General features: G+C 41.3%; 1 protein-coding gene across 2 annotated transcripts in view; it reads left to right on the top strand.

Moving 5' to 3' along the window:
* ABCC4 (ATP binding cassette subfamily C member 4 (PEL blood group)) overlaps nt 1–18,589 on the top strand; it is a 292,733-nt gene that overhangs the window by 191,016 nt on the left and 83,128 nt on the right. For both annotated transcript variants that reach the window (XM_007960695.3, XM_073014436.1), the window contains one exon: nt 6,258–6,337. In XM_007960695.3, coding sequence (XP_007958886.3) covers nt 6,258–6,337 — 80 coding nt within the window. The remainder of the gene's footprint in view (nt 1–6,257; nt 6,338–18,589) is intronic.

The following is an 18,589-nucleotide window of genomic DNA, read 5'->3' as shown; positions in this document are numbered from 1 at the left end:
GTTCGAGAAGAGAATCAGAAAAAGGAAAAAATGGTCAACAGCTTTATCCTTAGAAAAAAATAAGATGAAGCAAAGGATATTGAAGTAAGTTGCCCTGAAGAGTGGGGTTTCTCATTCCTCTTCTCTCTGCTGTGTGGAAATCCCAGAATGGCTTGGCAGAGAGTACCCATCCCATTACAAGATATTGCATCATCTTGAGCAAGATTGGCTTTTGTCTTTGCATCTCTAACATGAGGAGTTTGGTCTACAAAGTGCTGTGAACATTTCTGTTGCCTGCAGAAACCTTTCTTCAGAGGCGATCTCTATGTGAAGGTCCCAAAGAATGTAAGGCCCTGTGTTTGAGAGGGGAAAGGCAGCGAAGCGGGGAGATGAGGTGTCTGGGGTTGGGTGTGCTTGGCCTCCTCTTCATCCTCTGTCTCCTTCTTTAAGATTCTTCAAGGCAGAGTCTTAGAATCTTCATAAGACAAGGTTTGAGGCTGGGCTCTGTGACTCATGCCTGTATTCCCATCACTTTGGGAGGCTGAGGTGAGCAGATTGCTTGAGCCTCAAGAGTTTGAGACCAGCCTGGGAAACATGGCAAAACTTCATCTCTACAAAACAAATTAAAAATTAGCCAGGCATGGTGGTGCAGCAGAGGTCCCAGCTACTTGGGAGGCTGAGGCAGGAGGATCACTTGAGCCCAGGAAGGTTGAGACTGTAGTGAGCCTTGATTGTGCCACTACACTCCAGCCTGGGCAACAGAAAGAGACCTTTTCTCAAACAAACAAGCAAACAAAAAACATAAAGCTTGAATGTTATTAACCCTGGGGATCCTTCACACCCATTTAAACTCTATAATCCTACAATAATAATGCAAAGAACACCTCACCCATGTGAGCTACTCTGGAATTTGGAGGATCCCTTCATAATCACCATCTCTTTGATCCTCGTGATCTTTGGCCCATGTGGGATACATAAGCAAACAGGTAAATGTCATCAGCTCCATTTTATAGGTCAGGAATTTGAGTGTCAATATAGGTTGGGTGAGTTGCCCTGTATTGTTGAGTCCTGTTGCTATTGAGCCTCCGAGGAGGACAAGGACCTCATGTCTTATCCCTGCCTCGTTTTCTCTTTCATGCCTTTTGTGAGCCTCTGCCATGTTGATGGCCTGTTCTGATGTGATGTACCACAATACTGGACTTCTAGAGCTCCTGTCTGGTTCTCATTTTGGTCTAAGCTGAGTGATACAGGATGTCCAGGCTGGCCCAGCTCCTCACATGGCTTCCTCTCCTCCCAAACCACAGTGTCATGGATGCTGTCATCCTTTTCAGCCCAGCAGCTGTCTCCAGGCTCCACCCAACAGCCTGTACTCTGGACCAGTCTGTGCCCTGCCGTGTGGCACCACATTGTACCAGGAGTGCATACATCAATTCTCCCAACACCATTTCATAGACTCTGCTCTTTGGGACAGACTGCTTGGATTTACATTCTACTTCTCACATCTCAAGATGGTGGTTTCCCCATCTTACCTTTGCACACTCCACCTACCATCAACGATGGGTACCTGAGAGTCCACCCTCTCTTTGAGCTTCTGGCTTCCAATTCTCTGCAGGAATATCAAAGGCCAATTCTTTTTTTTTTTTTCCCCTTGAGACAGAGTCTCGCTCTGTCGCCCAGGCTGGAGTGCAGTGGAGTCATCTTTGCTCACTGCAACCTCCGCCTCCCAAGCTCAAGCAATTCTCTGCCTCATCCTCCCAAGTAGCTGGCATTACAGGTGCCCACCACCATGCCCAGCTAAGTTTTTTGTATTTTTAGTAGAGACAGGATTTCACCATCTTGGCCAGGCTGGTCTTGAACTCCTGACCTTGTGATCCACCTGCCTCAGCCTCCCAAAGTGCTGGGATTACAGGCATGAGCCACCGCGCCTGACTCAAAGGCCAATTCTTATCAAAAGTATTAGCTTTCAGAACTGTCAGTGAAGCTGTAAGTGTGGATACCTATAAAGAAGTTTACAATATTGAAGAGTTCACTAAACACATCTACTTTTACCTTCAAGGTCAGAGGTGGCATGGCCTGATGGGGTCTTTTTTTGCAGATACCTAAGACCGTTTTTGTGGTACAGAATGGGCTCACCAGGAAGGAAGGAGTGGTACACTCTACATCATGGGTGAACCTCAAAAACTTGAGATATGGGAAGGAAGCCTGACACAAGAGATCACATATTGTGTGATTCCTTTTCCATGAAAGATACTGAAAAAGCAAAGGGCAGAGAGTAGTTGCTTGAGGCTGGAGTGGGCATAGAGAGGTACTGTGAGTGGCATGAGCGAGCTTATTGGGGGCGTAAAAATGTCTTGAAACTTATTTTTGGTGATGACTGCATCACTCAGTAAAGTTACTAAAATTCATTGAATTGGATGCCTGAAATGGGTGAGTTTTATGAGATGTAAATTATGCATCATTGCAAATATACCTCAATATTTTCATATTTAAATACACTTTTTTGTTACAAAAAAGAATGGGGTTCGCAGTAGACGTGGGAACTTACACGTTTTAAATTGTAGTTTGGTTATAAGGGAACTAAGAAGTCTGAGTTATGGGAGAGGTATTAGAATTCCGGAGGTGACTTTAACTTCAGATTAGATTCTAGAAGCAGTTTGTAAAATAGAGTTGTTTATTAATTTGTATTTTGACAAAAAGTTCATTAACACCTTTCATAATATTCTATCTTGTGGAAAAAAGTTAGGAGGAACCTGACTGTGTATGTGGTATTACGACTTCAAAGGAGCTTGGTCTCTGTCTCTCTCAGAGGAAAGTTTTAATGTGCTGATAACTTATTATAGACCCTTTTCAGACATTTTGATTGTTTCCTACTTCTGATTTGCCAAATACCACATTCACCATCTTTGATGCACTTATTAATGCCTTGAGATACCTCTTAGAAATTGAATTTTGGGGTCCATGGGGGATGCACTCTCAATAGTTGTTTATTGTCCAGCTCCCAAAAATCTACCTGTGCCATCATGCAGGATTGGAGTGGTGTGGATTTACATTAAATGTGAGTCCAAAATGTGATCCGGCTGCAGGAATTTACATGATTGTGGGCTTAGTCATGGGATATATCCTGACCCTGAGATATGCAGATAATACCTGGGGTACTGGTTTTTATCCTGGGTACCGGGCATTCAGAGAGGCTGGCTACCTGACTGTGTGCTGAGGCAATGGCCAAGATGGGACCCGGTGTGTTACAAGAGATAATTGAGGTATGCAAGGGATAGGTGCCTGTGAGAAGTCTGGAAAACCTGTGATTAACTTTCTTCAAGTAGTTGAAGAGCTGCCCTGTCAAGAGAAATTCCATTCACTTTGTATGATTGTAGGGGCAGAATCAGCAGCAATGGTTGAAAGTTCCCGGAAGGCAAACTTTGGTTTAATGTTAGCACGCCTTGTCTAACAGAACAGTCCGAAAATAGATTGGGTCCCCTCAGGAAACAGTGACTCCTCTTCCCTCGACATCCCTGGAGATGCTCCAGCAGGGACCACGTGTCATTTGGATGAAGAGGTGTGGCATGTGCATGCAGGGAATTTATCATAAGTGTTTGATTTGGAGACCTCTGGGGAAATGACTATGGGGCTGTGAAGTTGACATCACAGCTCTGATTATCACAGTCTACTGCGAAGCCAGATGAAAATATTCTGGCCGGGTGCTGTGGCTCACGCCTGTCATCCCAGCACTTTGGGAGGCTGAGGTGGGCGGATCACCTGAGGTCAGGAGCTTGAGACCAGCCTGGCCAACATGGTGAAACCCTGTCTCTATTAAAAATACAGAAATTAGCTGGGCATGGTGACATGTGCCTGTAATCCCGGCTACTCGGGAGGCTGAGGCAGGAAAATCGCTTGAACCTGGGAGGCGGAGGTTTCAGTGAGCTGAGATCTCCTCCAGCCTGGGCAACAGAGTGAGACTCCATCTCAAAAAAAAGTTTAAAACAAGAAAATATTCTTTTTGCAAACACCAGTCTTTGAATTGTGTCTTAGAACAAGAAAGTAACTATTGCACCTTCTAATCTTATACTTGCTACACTCAGATCATTGTTGATAAGCGTGTCTATTTCAGCTGATCTTTGACATTCAGTTCAGTTGTTGGCGTAGCTGTGTGAGGAGGTGGGCTTTCTCGGTTGTTTTTGCTTTCCTTGTATCTTTTGCTGTTTTCCAACCATGGGTCTCAGATTTTAACATTCTCCCAAATGGTCACGATAAAGAGTTGGTTTTCACATAGTACTCATCATTTATGTAGGCTTTTTATCTTTTTTTCCTTCTTCTTTTCTTTTTTGTAGAGATGAGGTCTTGCTATGTTGCTTAGGCTGGTCTTGAACTCCTGGGCTCAAGCAGTCCTCCCACCTCTGCCTTCAGAAGTGCTGGGATTATAGATGTGAGCCCCATCCCTAGCCTATCTTTTTTTTTTTTTTAATTTGAATATTGCTTTCAACTTATTAAAAACTGAACTGTACTTGCAATGTTTCTGAATATTGCCTATGTTATAACATTGTTAACTTTTCCATTTAAGAAATAATTCATGTTTTAATTATGTCTTTAATTTTTTAGCTTATATTTTCCTTGTTCTGGTATTGATACATTGAGATAAGAAAAAATAACAAGAAAGATGACAAACACAATCCATAAGAATCTGTAAGAAAAATGCCCGTCTAACTTTAATGTTTCTTAAGTACAGCTGATAAAATAATGGCCTGACCTCTCACCCTGCATAGCGTGATCTGGCAGACAGCAGAAGGACCCCCGGGAGCGGGTTGGAAATGCAGTCTCCAGCTCCTCCCCAGGGCCACTGCATCAGGACCCGCATTTGAAAAGTTGAACTTCCTCCCCGGTGGCATGCTGCAGAACCTATGGGTCATAGTCATCGTCACACCTTCTTGGTTTTGGTTTTTTAGCAGCCATGAAAAAGTACCTGGCATTGTGCCTGGGTTTTTTTTTGTTTTGTTTTTTGTTTTTTCTACAGGCATGAGCCCAGTTAATCCCTAGGACAACCCTCTAAAGGAAGTGTTATTAGAGGCTCAGAAAAGTTGTCACTGGGCTTGCCAAAGGTGTCACTGAATGATGCTTTCTGGAGTCTGCGTGTCCGAAGCCTGAGACAGGAAAATTGAGGTGCAGCTCCAACTTGCACACCCTGTGCTTCCCTTGGCCAGCTGGATGCCTTGGGAGAACTGCAGAGGCTGCATTAGCCCTGGCAGCGGGAGGCAGCTCCGTCCCCAGCCTCTGACCATTCACGGTCCTCTTGCGGCCTGGTATAAAGGCACCAGGACGAAGTCAATCCTGACAAACCCTAGGAGGCCGCACATCTCATCCGTAAGCAGGGCTTCCGGAAGCATTGATTAGAAAAGAAGTTCAGAGGCCCAGACACACACACTTCTCAGGGGTCACCTACATCCACATAGGCTATGTGTGTATAGCTTCCTTTTTTTTTTTTTTTTTTTTTTGAAGGAAATCATTTGAAAGAATAGATATTTATTAGAAACCAGGTTTGATCTGTTTCTGACCCTTTTATGACATACTGTTTTCTTGGATTCTACTTGACAGGGGAAATAAAGTCGATGCTGAGCAGTGATCTTCAATCATTAAATAATATTTCTGTTTTCCTGCATAATTTCCTCTTGTGTTCTTAGATAAGAATAAACCTGTTCTTGTCATACTGTTTGCACATCTGAAAATGACAACCTGTTTGCCAGTAGTAAACTCACAGCTTGGAAAATGATAGGATCCCAAGTTTCCCCAAAAATGTGAGGTACTATCAACCAGGCTGGGGAAAAAAAAAATACAGAGGTTATCATTATATTTATATAAAAACATGCCACTTAGCAAAATAAATGCTGATAAAGCAAAATTAGTGAAATAATTAGGATCAATTTATGTACATTCATCTACCTACTTTGCACTTGGATTGAAGTCCTAGATTGGATCTTTAAAGGCAGGAACATTCTAGAACCCACCATCCCCTCCTGTTACTGTCACAAGATTTTTTTCCTTCATTCTTTTAAAATCAGGTCCACATTTCAACTCCCTGCCCGCTGCCATTTGATGATATTTTTGTTTCTCTTTAGGTATCATCCTATTTTCTTTTTCTTTACCACTGACATCGGTTTATTTCATATGAATGCGTAATATATTAAATACATATGCGTTTAAAATATTGTTTTGATTTGTTGGCGAGTTGTTTCTCTTAAAGGGTCTATCTGGGGAAATGAGTAATTTTTCCTATCCTGTTCTTGCAGGAAGAATTTTAAATCGTTTCTCCAAAGACATTGGACACTTGGATGATTTACTGCCACTGACGGTTTTAGATTTCATCCAGGTAACGTTGAGAGTAACATCAGGATCTCAAATGGAAAACGGAAGTTCCTATTTTTTCAAGCCCTTTTCATGGGGGCTGGGGGTGGGACTCTCGGCCTGGCTGTGTGTAATGTTAACTTCATAAAAGGCCATGTTTGTAAAAGAAAGGTGCGGTTATAATTCAGAGGCTAAGTTGGCGTGAGTAATACCTTGTGTGTGGGAGTGGCTATACAGTCTTGTCGGGGTTAGTTTGAAGCAGCTTCATGCTTGGTAAGTGGCTCTCTGTCTGCCTCTAGGTATCTGGCATGGATTGTGCTTTACTGTGAACACATTTCATAATATAGAAACAATCACCTCTCACGGAAAGATAGCCTAGATTAACTAAATTATGCATTGTATTACCACAAAGGCAAATACTTAGGCACTTTTTTTTTTTTGGATAGAACCAGGTGTGGTTACTTACAAAGAAAAGATTAGTAATAATAAGGTGAAAATAATACTTTATTAACAAGGACAATAGAGAGCAGTTATTGCGGATACAAAGACTTTAAAGGCAAGGATATCTAAGCCAATTTGAGTACAGGATCAAAGTCAACTCAGAAACTGTCTTTTTTGTTTTCACACGTTGATTGCTCTAAGTCTAAAGCTGTCTTTAAAAAGGAAAAACCAACAATCCTACAGAAATACCTTCTGTAAAGCGTTTCTTTTGTTTGTGAACTTGAGGCTCTAAAGAATAATGCTGGGTCATCTCCTCTCTCATCTCCTTATTCAGTATTCTTGCTCATGTGGTTTGGTTTTACTTTATTTTTTCCTGTTGTTTAATTTTGTCAGCTTGTCAGTGGTTCAAGCTGGGGCCCTTTTTTTTTTTTCCCAAGTGTTTATTTTGGAAATGCATCTATTAAAAGCTATACATATTCCAAAATCTCAGCTGCTGTGGCTAACACTTTATGAAATTTGAACCTCTTTGAGTTTTTCTAAGTGCCAACTTACAGTAGTTCTAATCATTAGGTGAATTTAAGGCCATTAAGTAGAAATACTACAGTTGGGGTCTGCAATTTTGGCTTGATCCTGTGGTCCCCCTACCCCTGCTTTTTTCTCAATGCTCAGATGCTTTAGATCTCCTGTGGAGCCACTGTTGTAAAAGGAACCAAAATTACTTAATTTGGAAAATTAGCTTTGTAAGAAAAGTCAGTCATAGGCTTGAAATGCTTATAGGAATTCCTGTTTGTCACACAGCAAGGCAGCAAAGGAGCATGTGACTGCAAACAGCATAGCCCGTGGGCGAAGGCATCCACTGTTTACTGAGGTGAAGTAAGCTGAGACTCACAGGTGGATTATTTTTACTGCAAACAAGGACCTCTGATTTTATTTTTCTTTTGCAAACATTTTTAAAATGTGCCCTCCTGGGTTTAGCTATATTATTTATCCCTCAGACGCCGTCACTAGAACAGTTGCCCGGTTTTCACAGAATGCAGATGATTGTCTGTACACGTTTTGACAGGGATTGTTAATTACTTCGAGAAGATTTTGTGAAAGGTTCTGTTTCTTTGCAACTGCAAGCTAGGCAGAGGTTGAGTTTCCGAAGCTGGCTGGCCCACTATGTGCTTAGCAGAGTGAGCGGTCATAATTAGAATCCCTCGTGTGCTTTGTCTCACATATGGAGGCAGAGGAATGGATGCTACTTGATGTCAATATAAAACATTTCTTAGCAGCATGAGAAGGGAAAATTCTAGTCTCGTCGTGCTTCTATTTAACCAGAGAGACAAGGGCATTTTTTATTATCCACTCACATAACCTTGGTAAACTTAACATTGTGGAATCCTACTGGCCCCAATTAGCTGATTTCTTGAATCTACAGCAGAGGTTAAATCCTAATGTTATTGTCTCCAAGAAAGGAGTTTTATCTAAAGGATAACTCAGTTATCAATTATGATAAAGATCTATTGTCAATCGTTTTGTTTGCAGGTGTCTTTAATAAGGCCTCCCATAATCCCTTCAGGAAGAAATATTTTCTCCTTTTAAAAATAGTATTAGCTAAATATAAAAGCTCTGGTCCCTGCCATTGTTGTTGATTCTTTGAGGGACATTTCCCAACATTCATTGTTTAAATGGTTGTCAGGAGGAATCAAGTGAAACGTGGTAAACAATGCCGTAACTGGTTCATCTTACTTTGTGTGCCGAGCCTTTCTGCTGGGGATTTGCATTCGATGAGTGGGCTTTTGACTGAGGTATCGCCAGGATCATTTTGAAGTATTTGGGCCTGTTGCTATATTAGGAAGTGAAAATTTTTTATTAAAGCCACACACCCAAAAAAATGCATTTAACCTGCCCTCAAATAAAGGCCAACAAAAATCTAAATGTAATTTTTTTTTTTAAAGTTGCCTAGGCCTCTGTAAGGATGAAAACAGCCCAGTGGTGTTCTGGGACTCTTAATGGAATCATGTAAACTTAAAATAAACACTATTATGGTAAGCACATAGAATGAAAACTAATTTTCCAAATCAAATACATTATATTCAATTCATTTTCCCCAATCAACCAAATGTTTAAAACCTGTTAGTTATAACAGCAATCTTCTGGAAATTAATTAGAAGCCTATTAGCTCTGCTAGCTGAGCCGAATGAAGGGGGTTGCTCGGTACATTTCTAAGTAGTCTCCTGAATTAAAGCAAAGCAAGGTCAAAATGACAGTTAGCTTTGTTCACCTCATGACTTTGCTTGAAGTCGTTGATCTTTTGGGGGGGAAGGAGGGGGGGTGTTTTGTTTTGCAAAGGAAATTTTGTCTACTTTGACTCAGTTCTGTAATAAATTTTTAAAATTAATTTCTAGTACCAGTCGGGTGAGCCATACAGGGAGCATGATCTTATCTGTGTGAATAGTAGCCTTCTCCATTGCATGGGCATCTGAAATGGAGTTGACTTTTAGGCCTCTTGTCTACCGCATCAATTCTTCTACAGGGTTTATCTAGCCCCTTTCAGAATTCAGATAGTAGGAAATTTCCTGGATGACTTTGTGTTTAATGTCATTAGCAAAACATGCTTCGAACGTCAGGACCCTGGGTTTTGATGGCTCTCATCAGGTTCAGTGGGTGATAATCACAGTGACTAGCAGTTCCTCCTATGCCCAGAGAAACTCACAGAAAGTGGGCCCTTCTTAACCCAGCAGCTGAGATTGACTGAAACAATTGAGTTTAAAAAAACTGGGAATTTCTTTGTCAAGATGTTACCCTTGGTGTTATCTAGCTGACTGATCTACAGGGGAACTACGTATCTTCAGTACCAACTACGGATGGTATTCTTGAGCCAGAAAGAACTTTGGCAGGATGTATAGTAACAAACAGAATGAAGATTAAAATCCACAGAAAAGTTAGGTATCTTCATGAAGAGGTAGTTGAAACTTTGCACTTACCAGAAGGTTCAGGCTAAGACTGCTGAGTTGTTATTCTTACTAAAGCTGAGATTTAAAATCAAATAGCTATAGAAATAAATAATGTAGTTGCATTTATCCATGTGCCTTTTTTTTTTGAGATGGTCTCACTCTGTTACCCAGGCTGGAGTGCAATGGTATGATCTCAGCTCACTGCAACCTTCGCCCCCACACCAGGTTCAAACGATTCTCATGCCTCAGCCTCCAAGTAGCTGTGATTACAGATGACCACCACCACTCTAAGCTCATTTTGTATTTTTAGTAGAGACAGGGTTTTGCCATGTTGCTCAGGCTGGTCTCGAACTCCTAACCTCAGGTGATCCACCCACCTCGGCCTCCCAAAGTGGTGGGATTACAGGCATGAGCCACTGCACCCGGCCTCATGTGACCTTTTTAATCCAGAGCATTCATGTTTGATTACGTTTTCTGTATGATGGTGATCGTTTTATTGGTTTTATAAGTAGGAGTCTGGAACTGTAGACCATTGGGTCCGAACTGAACTGTTTCCAATTGAGTTTGCCAAAGACTGGAGGGGTAGATCTGAGAGGAGAACCCTCTGCTTGTGGCTCGATGTCTAGAATGTAGGCTCTGTAGAAGCAAGTCTGAAACCATGCACAGATTTTATTACTCCCCTGATGAAATTGCTAAGCTAAGGAAATTCTGGTTTACATGTAACCAGATTTGCTGGCCAGATAGAGGCAATTAACCTAACTTTGATTTTTGGACTTCAATAAAATATTTGTATTTGCGAGTTTTCATTTGTTTTTATATAGTTAGCTGTTGGCATTCATTGCCGATGGGGAACAGTGACACCAGTAATTTAAAAGTGGGTGTCATTTGCTGTCCTGTATTAAGGGAAGAAACCCAGAGGGGTAGTAGGTAATGTGTCACTTTGGAACTCAGATTGGCTCAGGTGTGCAACAGTAGTGAATAAAGAAGGGTGAGATTTTTGATGAGGCCTTTTGAAAGGTAAGCCAGAATTAAGGGAAGTTTTTGAATATATCATAAGATATAAATATATCACTGGAAATAAATAACTTATAGAATACAAATGAACAGTCTACAAGTTACCTCAGGGTTGCCATGGGCTAATCAGATAATTTAGCCAAGGCTGGCAGTGCTTATCTGGCTTATAAAGGGTTGTTCAAACATGTTTTTCTTGTTTGCTTTTTCAAAAATTGTAACAGCTTTGAACATCTACAATATTTCTAAAGCCAAGTCATTTATGAACATAGAATGGCTCTTCACAGGTTAAAAATGAATATCTTGTTTTCATAAAGAATTGAAATACAAATAGCATAAAGATCTTCATCTAGAGCTCACATTCTTTGAATAGGAATTTGGCATTCAAACAGAATATGTTTGCATAAATCAACAAACACAAACAGAGGTGGTAGTCAACATTCACATTTTAAAGTGCTTGATTACTTCCTTTTTTTTTCCTTTTTTTTTCTTTTGAGACAGGGTCTTGCTCTGTCGCCCAGGCTGGAGTGCAGTGGCGCAATCTCAGCTTGCTGCAGCCTCCACCTCCTGGGTTTAAGCAATTCTCATGCCTCGGCTTCCCGAGTAGCTGGGACTACAGGTGTGTACTGCCACAGCCAGCTAAGTTTTGTATTTTTAGTAGAGACGGGGTTTCACCATTTTGCCCAGGCTGGTCTCTAACTTCTGACCTCAAGTGATCCTCCTGCCTCAGCCTCCCAAAGTGCTGGGATTACAGGCGTGAGCCACCACGCCCAGCCAGAAGTACTTGATTACTTCCTAATATCAGCACCAATGCCAGTATCATGAATCCCTTCTTCCATTTTCTTAAAATAATAATTGGATTAATAGGTACCCTATCTGTAATAATTGTATTAATAATATCTTACTAGCATTTTAATTAGAAATATTAATATTAATGATTTGGAATCAGTAGTTTTCAACAATTTTAATAGTACAAATTTATTTATAGTATTTAATGGGCAGATATGGTGTTTTGTGACTATATTTACAACTAGATGTATTTGGGAATATCTCAGAGTTTCTCCCAAAAGGAAAACATTTCTGTTACAAATATGTGACTTGTGAAAAGAATTTGTAATTCTTTTCAATATATCTTTTTTTTTTTTTTTTTTTTTTTTTTTTTTTTTTTTTTTTTTTTGGGGACAGTCTTGCTCTATCACCCAGGCTGGAGTGCAGTGGTGCAATCTTGACTCACTGTAACCTCCACCTCCTGGGTTCAAGCAATTCTCTTGCCTCAGCCTCCCGAGTAGCTGAGATGACAGGCACCCACCACCACGCCTAGCTAATTTTTGTATTTTTGGTAGAGAGAGGGTTTCACCATGTTGGCCAGGCTGGTCTCGAACTCCTAACCTCAAGTGATTTGCCTGTCTCGGCCTCCAAAAGTGCTGGGATTACAGGTGCGAGCCACTGCGCCTGACCAATATGTCTCATTCTTATTACATGTCTTCCTTTTTATTTTCTTCCCACCAGCTTTTTATTGAGCTCCTCCTGTATGCTGAGTATGCAGAGGTGGAAAAGATAGCGCCTTTATCTTCATCCACCTGAGAAGTATTTATTGAGTGTCTCAGTGTACTAGGCCCCATGCTGGGCTTGGAGATACGGGACTAAGTGAAATTGAATTCCCTTCTTCTCTGAGTTTACTCTATTGGGAGGGACAGATAGAAAGCAGTTACCATGCCATGTGATAAGACTTACAATAGAGGGGATGCTGTAGGAGAGAACGGTTAAGGTCTCAGCACGAGACAAATTTCCAATCCTAGCTCTTTCACTTTAAGTTCAATTATGGCTTCCTCCAAGACTGGCCATGCAATACCTAATGCTACAGTGGGACCTCGAACCCTCTTCTCACAGTGCAGCCATGTTACAATAAATATCTGAATAGACTTGTTTTGCTTTGCCTCCCTTTGATTTGTGGCTGCAAAGGACATACAGAGAGCAAAATTCAAATTTTCTGGTCCTTAAATCTAATCTCTCTTTAAATTTTGGAGAGAAACTATGTGCATGCTAGACTGTTGGCACCCGTGTGTGTGTGTGTGTGTGTGTGTGTTTGTTTGCACACCTGTGGCTCACCCTCAAATGTACCCTCCTAATTCTTCATCCTTTAAGGACCAGAGAAAGTCTCTCTTTCCCATTAGTGACGCTTTTCTTTACCACTCCATTCTGTAATAAAACAATCTGTAGGTCCTATGAAAAAGAAGAGATCATATAACACCAGGCTGAGCACTGCTCTGAGCATATTTCACTTGCCCCATCTCATTTAAACCTCACTCATAGTCAGTGAACCAATCAATATTTCTGGGACACCTCCTGTATGCCAAGTACTTTTCCAGGATCTAGAGCATGGAGCAGTGAACCAGATATCAGCTTCCAGGAATTGGCATTCTAGTGCAGGAGGTCGATAGTAAACAGACCAATAAACATAAATAATCTAAGTTAGTATAGTTCTAGTGTGTTCAGCAAAGGAAAGTGTTTGCTAATGACTGGACCAGCATGGTCAAGGAGGAGGTGACGCTGAGTTTGAAAAATAAGGAAACAGCCATGCAAAGAAGATACAGGGGCAGGTTGAGGGAGGGGCACATTGTATGGAGGAGGAACAGGTTCCAGGTCTCCAGAAGGGAACAAAGTGGCATTTCCACAGGAAGAGAGATGCCAAGCATGAGCAGGGTACCTGTAGTCCCAGTTACTTGGGAGGCTGAGGCAGGAGAATCATTTGAACCCAGGTTGCAGTGAGCCAAAATCGCACCACTGCACTGCAGCCTAGGCAACACACTGTCTCAAAAAAAATAGAAAATAGGTTTAACGGGTTCACGGTTCCACATGGCTGGGGAGGCCTCACATAGTGGAAGGCAAAGGAGGAGCAAAGGCATGTCTTAAATGGTGGCAGGTAAGAGAACATGTTCAAGGGAACTGCTCTTTATAAAACCATCAGATTTCATGAGACTTATTCACTGTCATGAGAATACCATGGGAAAAACCCAACCCCATGATTCGGTTACCTCCCACTGGGTCCCTCCCACAACATGTAGGGATTATGGGAGCCACAGTTCAAGATGAGATTTGGGTGGGGACACAGCCAAACCGTATCTATCACTAAGTCTCTAATAATAGATTGTTTTGTCATCTAGTGCCCACCCATCTCCCTCTAGAAAGTTATATGATGCCATTTAATATGAGCCTTTGATATTTTAGATATAAACCTTTCAGAAATTGTGGTACTAGCCTTTTTTTCTTATGCCCTGTGTTTTTAGAATTAAAGGTAGACAAACTTACTTTCATTTCCCCAAAATTCTTTTAGACATTTTGAGTGGTCTGTTAGATTCCCAACTGTGGAGACTACTCATTTAAAGAACTTTCTTCCTGGTTTTGTGATAAACCTGGTCTTAAACCCACGTACCAGAGAAATTGTGACTGTTTTTTAGATATGAGCATCGGGAAGCTCAGGAGAGAGAGGACACTAGATTTTCTTTTCTTTCTTTCTTTTTTTTGAGACAGGGTCTCGCTCTGTCGCCCAGACTGGAGTGCAGGGGTGTGATCTCTGCTCGCTGCAACCTTCGCCTCCCAGGTTCAAGCAATTCTCCCATCTCAGCCTCCTCCGCAGTAGCTGGGACAACAGGTGTGTGCTACCACGCCTGGCTAATTTTATTTTTTGTAGGTATTTGGTAGATACGGGGTTTCACCATGTTGGCCAGGCTGGTCTCGAACTCCTGACCTCAGGTGATCCACCCACCTCAGCCTCCCAAGGTGCTGGGATTACAGGAGTGAGTCACCACACCCAGCCTATGTCTTCACCTACAGTATTTTGATGCACCTTTGTTCAGGTTGTGACATATATAGCTCTGTGGTAATACTGTGTAAACAAGGAAGAAGAATTAACTGTGGCAAAAGCAAATGCACATTTCTCCAGTTAGTGTTAAAAAATAACTTTACATTAAAACGTTGTAACAACTGGTGATTCTACATTGTACTAATATTATTCATTGGAAGTGCATTCTTTATAGAAAGTTACATAAGTATACTAAAGAGTTAAATTTAAATACTATAAATATATACACTACACAGCATAAATATTTTATTTTTGTGAAATAAAAACACCTCGTGGTTTAATTAAATGGAATGTTTCTACCGCAATTTATACTTTGAATACTCTAGTTTTTTTTTTTTTTTTTTGGAGAGGAGTTTCACTCCTTGTCGCTCAGGCTGGAGTGCAATGGTGCCATCTCGGCTCACTGCAGCTTCTGTCCCCTGTTAAAAGGCCGAGGCGGGTGGATCACTTGAGGTCAGGAGTTTGAGACCAGCCTGGCCAACATGTGGAAACCCCATCTCTACTAAAAATACAAAAATTAGCTGGACATGGTGGCAGGCACCTGTAATCCCAGCTACGTGGGGGGCTGAGGCAGGGAGAATTGCTTGAATCCAGGAGACAGTGGTTGCAGTGAACCGAGATTGTGCCATTGCACTCCACACAGAGCGAGACTCCATCTAAAAAAAAAAAAGTGACTAGATATCACTTATAAGTAAGTAAATAACTTCAAAGTATAATGTAGGGGCCAGGTGTGGTGGCCCATGCCTGTAATCCCAGAACTTTGGGAGGTTGAAGCGAGAGGATTGGTCAAGGTCAAGAGTTCAAAACCAGCCTGGGCAACATAGTGAGACCCCCTTCTCTGTAAAAATAATAAAAGACTTTGCCAGAGATGGTGTCTCATGGCTGTAGTCCTAGCAACTTGGGAGGCCGACCTGGGAAGAACTCTTGAACCCAGGAGTTTGAGACCAGCCTGAGCATTATGGTGAGACCCCGTCTCTACAAAAAATAAAACAATTAGCTAGGTGTAGTGGTGTGTGCCTGTAGTCCCAGCTACTCTGGAGGCTGAGTCAGGAAGATCCCTTGAGCCCAGAAGTTTGAGGTTGCAGTGAGCCACAATTGTGCCACTGCACTCCAGCCTGAGCAACAGAGCCAGACCCAGACTCAAAAGAATGAAAAAATAGTAATAAAAATTTTCAAGTGTAGTGTAGGATGGAATGGAAGAGCCTTGGAATCATCCTTCTTAAGTTTGACTCCCAGCTCCACCACTTACTTTCTCTTTCCTCACAAAGCCATATGCTACATCTCTGTAAAATGGAGAAAATTCTACCTATTCTGTGAGGGTTATTGTGAGGGTAAAATGAAGTCATTTCAATAGCATTCTTAGCATAACATCTAAGCTCTCTAAATAAAAGGTAGTTTAAAATACCACATATATTTTTAAGTATCAGGAATAGCCTGACAATGACATTATGCTGCATTAAGGTAATTGTCAGACAGTTACCAGATCCATCAATATCAGGACATGAGTTTGTATTCCAGATATTAGGTTTATTATCCCTGAAGGCTTTAATGGCTGTTTTCTCTTTTGGAATCACAGTATCAAAATCAGTTGTTTTCAGAATAAACCAGTGAGCACTAAATCTCTCATAATAATGTAATTTTCGTAATATTCCTGAAACTTCCTTGGCCCTTGATAGCATTGAGTATGGAGTCTTGAGTTATCTAGACTTCTGCTAGCTAAAATCTTTGCCTCTAGGAAGTCTTCCTACTAGAAAAAAACAAATGAAAAATGAAGGTAGGATGCAGAGGTTGGATTCAGGCATTTTAATTTTTTTCTGTTTAAATTTGGGAGTGCTCTGAGTATGCTAACTTGCACACAGCTGCCCTCAGCAAACTACTGTAATTTATTGAGGTACACTGAATTGCAAAACCTTTCTTCCCTACACACCCCTCATCTTAAAAAAAAGAAAAAAAAAAAAAAAAAAAAAAAAACCAGCAGCTTGACTGAGCTTAAATAACTGACTTTTCATATCCTTTCATGCAACACAAAGGACTAATCCTGGGGCTACTTGAGCCACCAATGCAGGCAGCAGTGGAGACCACCACTGAATGTGCCAGTCCCTCCTCCCACAAACAAAACACGTTGACTGCAGCTTTATGGAGTGAAATGCCCAAGAAAAAGAAAATGTGAAGGAGGTGTCCTCTGTCATTTCTTCCCTCGGGGGGTAGGAGGGCAGGATGAGGGGAGGGAGAAAAAGCTGCTGCATCTGGATGTGAAGAACAAAGCCATCCTAAGACTTGAGTATAATAGGTTGGGTCACTCGCTTTTATAGAAGCAAAAGAGTGGAACTGCCTTGACTTGTCTCAGTGCCACTGACCCTTGCATTTCATTGTGTAGAGATGTCAGGGAAAGTGTGTAGAAAGCACACTGAACAATGACTTTGTCATTTTGAGATTTCTGAGGTTTGTTCACCCCTTCCCCCAACTCCTACCCTCAAATCCCCATTGGACAAAAGAGATCGTTAGTTAGGTCGCCTTGCCCTCATTTGAAAGATCTCTGTTTTACTGACTCTTTTAAAAGTAAACTCATCCATTTTAACTGAACCACAGCGTTTTCATGCTTTCAAAGTCAACAAAAGAGTTTTAGTCAGTGCATTTATAAGGATGGACTAGTCTGTGAAAATGCCAGCCCTAGAGATAATGATTCATGCCAACTGCCACATTAAAGTGGATTTCCTTGTTAATAGACAAGGCAGTTGATGACATGAGTTACTGGAAATATTTGCCAACCCTTGACCCCTGGATTTCGGAGATCAGGATGATAGGATCCACACAGGCCCACTCTAGCAATTCCTTTACCTTTTCTTTTTTAATGAAAGATGCGATGGTTGGGTTTTTTCCAGTGTGATAGCACATGTAGAAAGCAGTACTGTCACCATTAGTGTGCTGACAGTTAATCACTGGGGACCCTCCCAGGCTTTCAGGCTGGCAACCAGTGTTCCAGTTTTTTCTAGCACGTGTGCTCCAATGATAATGTGTTTGTAGTTTAACAAGAAGCTAATTAAGACCTAAAGAAAAAAATTAAGAATCTCAGTTTTATCAAGTCTGGTGGTATTCAGCAGAGTGTAGAACTTTCCATTCTGGCATATTGGATGATGTCCATTGCAAAACAATAGTGGCCATTCATGGTGCTTTCTCTTCCTGTCATCTCGCCTCCTTAGTAATGATAAAATGGACACTTATTACCCGGGAGAGGAAAATGGCTAAATGTTTACTTAATTGAGGACCTTTAAATTCTCTCTATGCTATTCGTGATTGATTACATTCATTTTGTCTGTATGCCTACTGAGTTTTCTTGATAAGAGGAACAAAAAAAGGTTTGGACTGGAGAACTTGCCTCAGTTTTATTAAAATATTGCAGTCACTGTTTTATATATGGATCTATCACTTCCATCTGATGTGGGGCATGGGTAAGTGTAATCTCTTCTACTTGTGAGTTTCATGACTCACTTGTTTTCTTTCAGCCCTTTCCCTGGGTTCATTGACTTAGTGTTCTCTGTCATTTGCTTTGAGTCACGAAGCTGATAGTGCCGCTTGAGCATCTCAGCAAAGGGCCAGCCCACTATGGGACATGTGTCAAACATGGATCAGGAGCCATTTTTGTTCCAGGGCACACAGACTAGTTACCATTAGTTCTCACATTTGCCCTCTTCCCCACTCTCAATGCACCTGAGGAGATCATCTCTTAGCATTATGGTTGTGTATTGATACACCGCCCAACCTCTGCCTGAACATGACCAAAAGGGTGGGAATGGAATTCTACTGTCATATTGTTTTTTACCCTATCAATATTTTTATTGAGGTATAGTTTATATACAATAAAATAAACAGCTTTTTTTTTAGGTTGAATTTTACTAATGGTGTACATTCCGGTATCCATCCTCTAAAACAAGCTGTAGAGCATTTCCGTCTCCTCAGGAAGTCTCCTTTGCCCCTCTGTAGTCAATTTTCACACCCCTACACCTCTTCCAGATTTCTGTCAACA

Source organism: Chlorocebus sabaeus, chromosome 3, assembly GCF_047675955.1.
Source record: "Chlorocebus sabaeus isolate Y175 chromosome 3, mChlSab1.0.hap1, whole genome shotgun sequence".
Classification (NCBI taxonomy): Eukaryota; Metazoa; Chordata; class Mammalia; order Primates; family Cercopithecidae; genus Chlorocebus; species Chlorocebus sabaeus.
The sequence above is the reverse complement of the archived record's forward strand: the minus strand, read 5'-3'. Positions and strand labels throughout refer to the sequence as shown.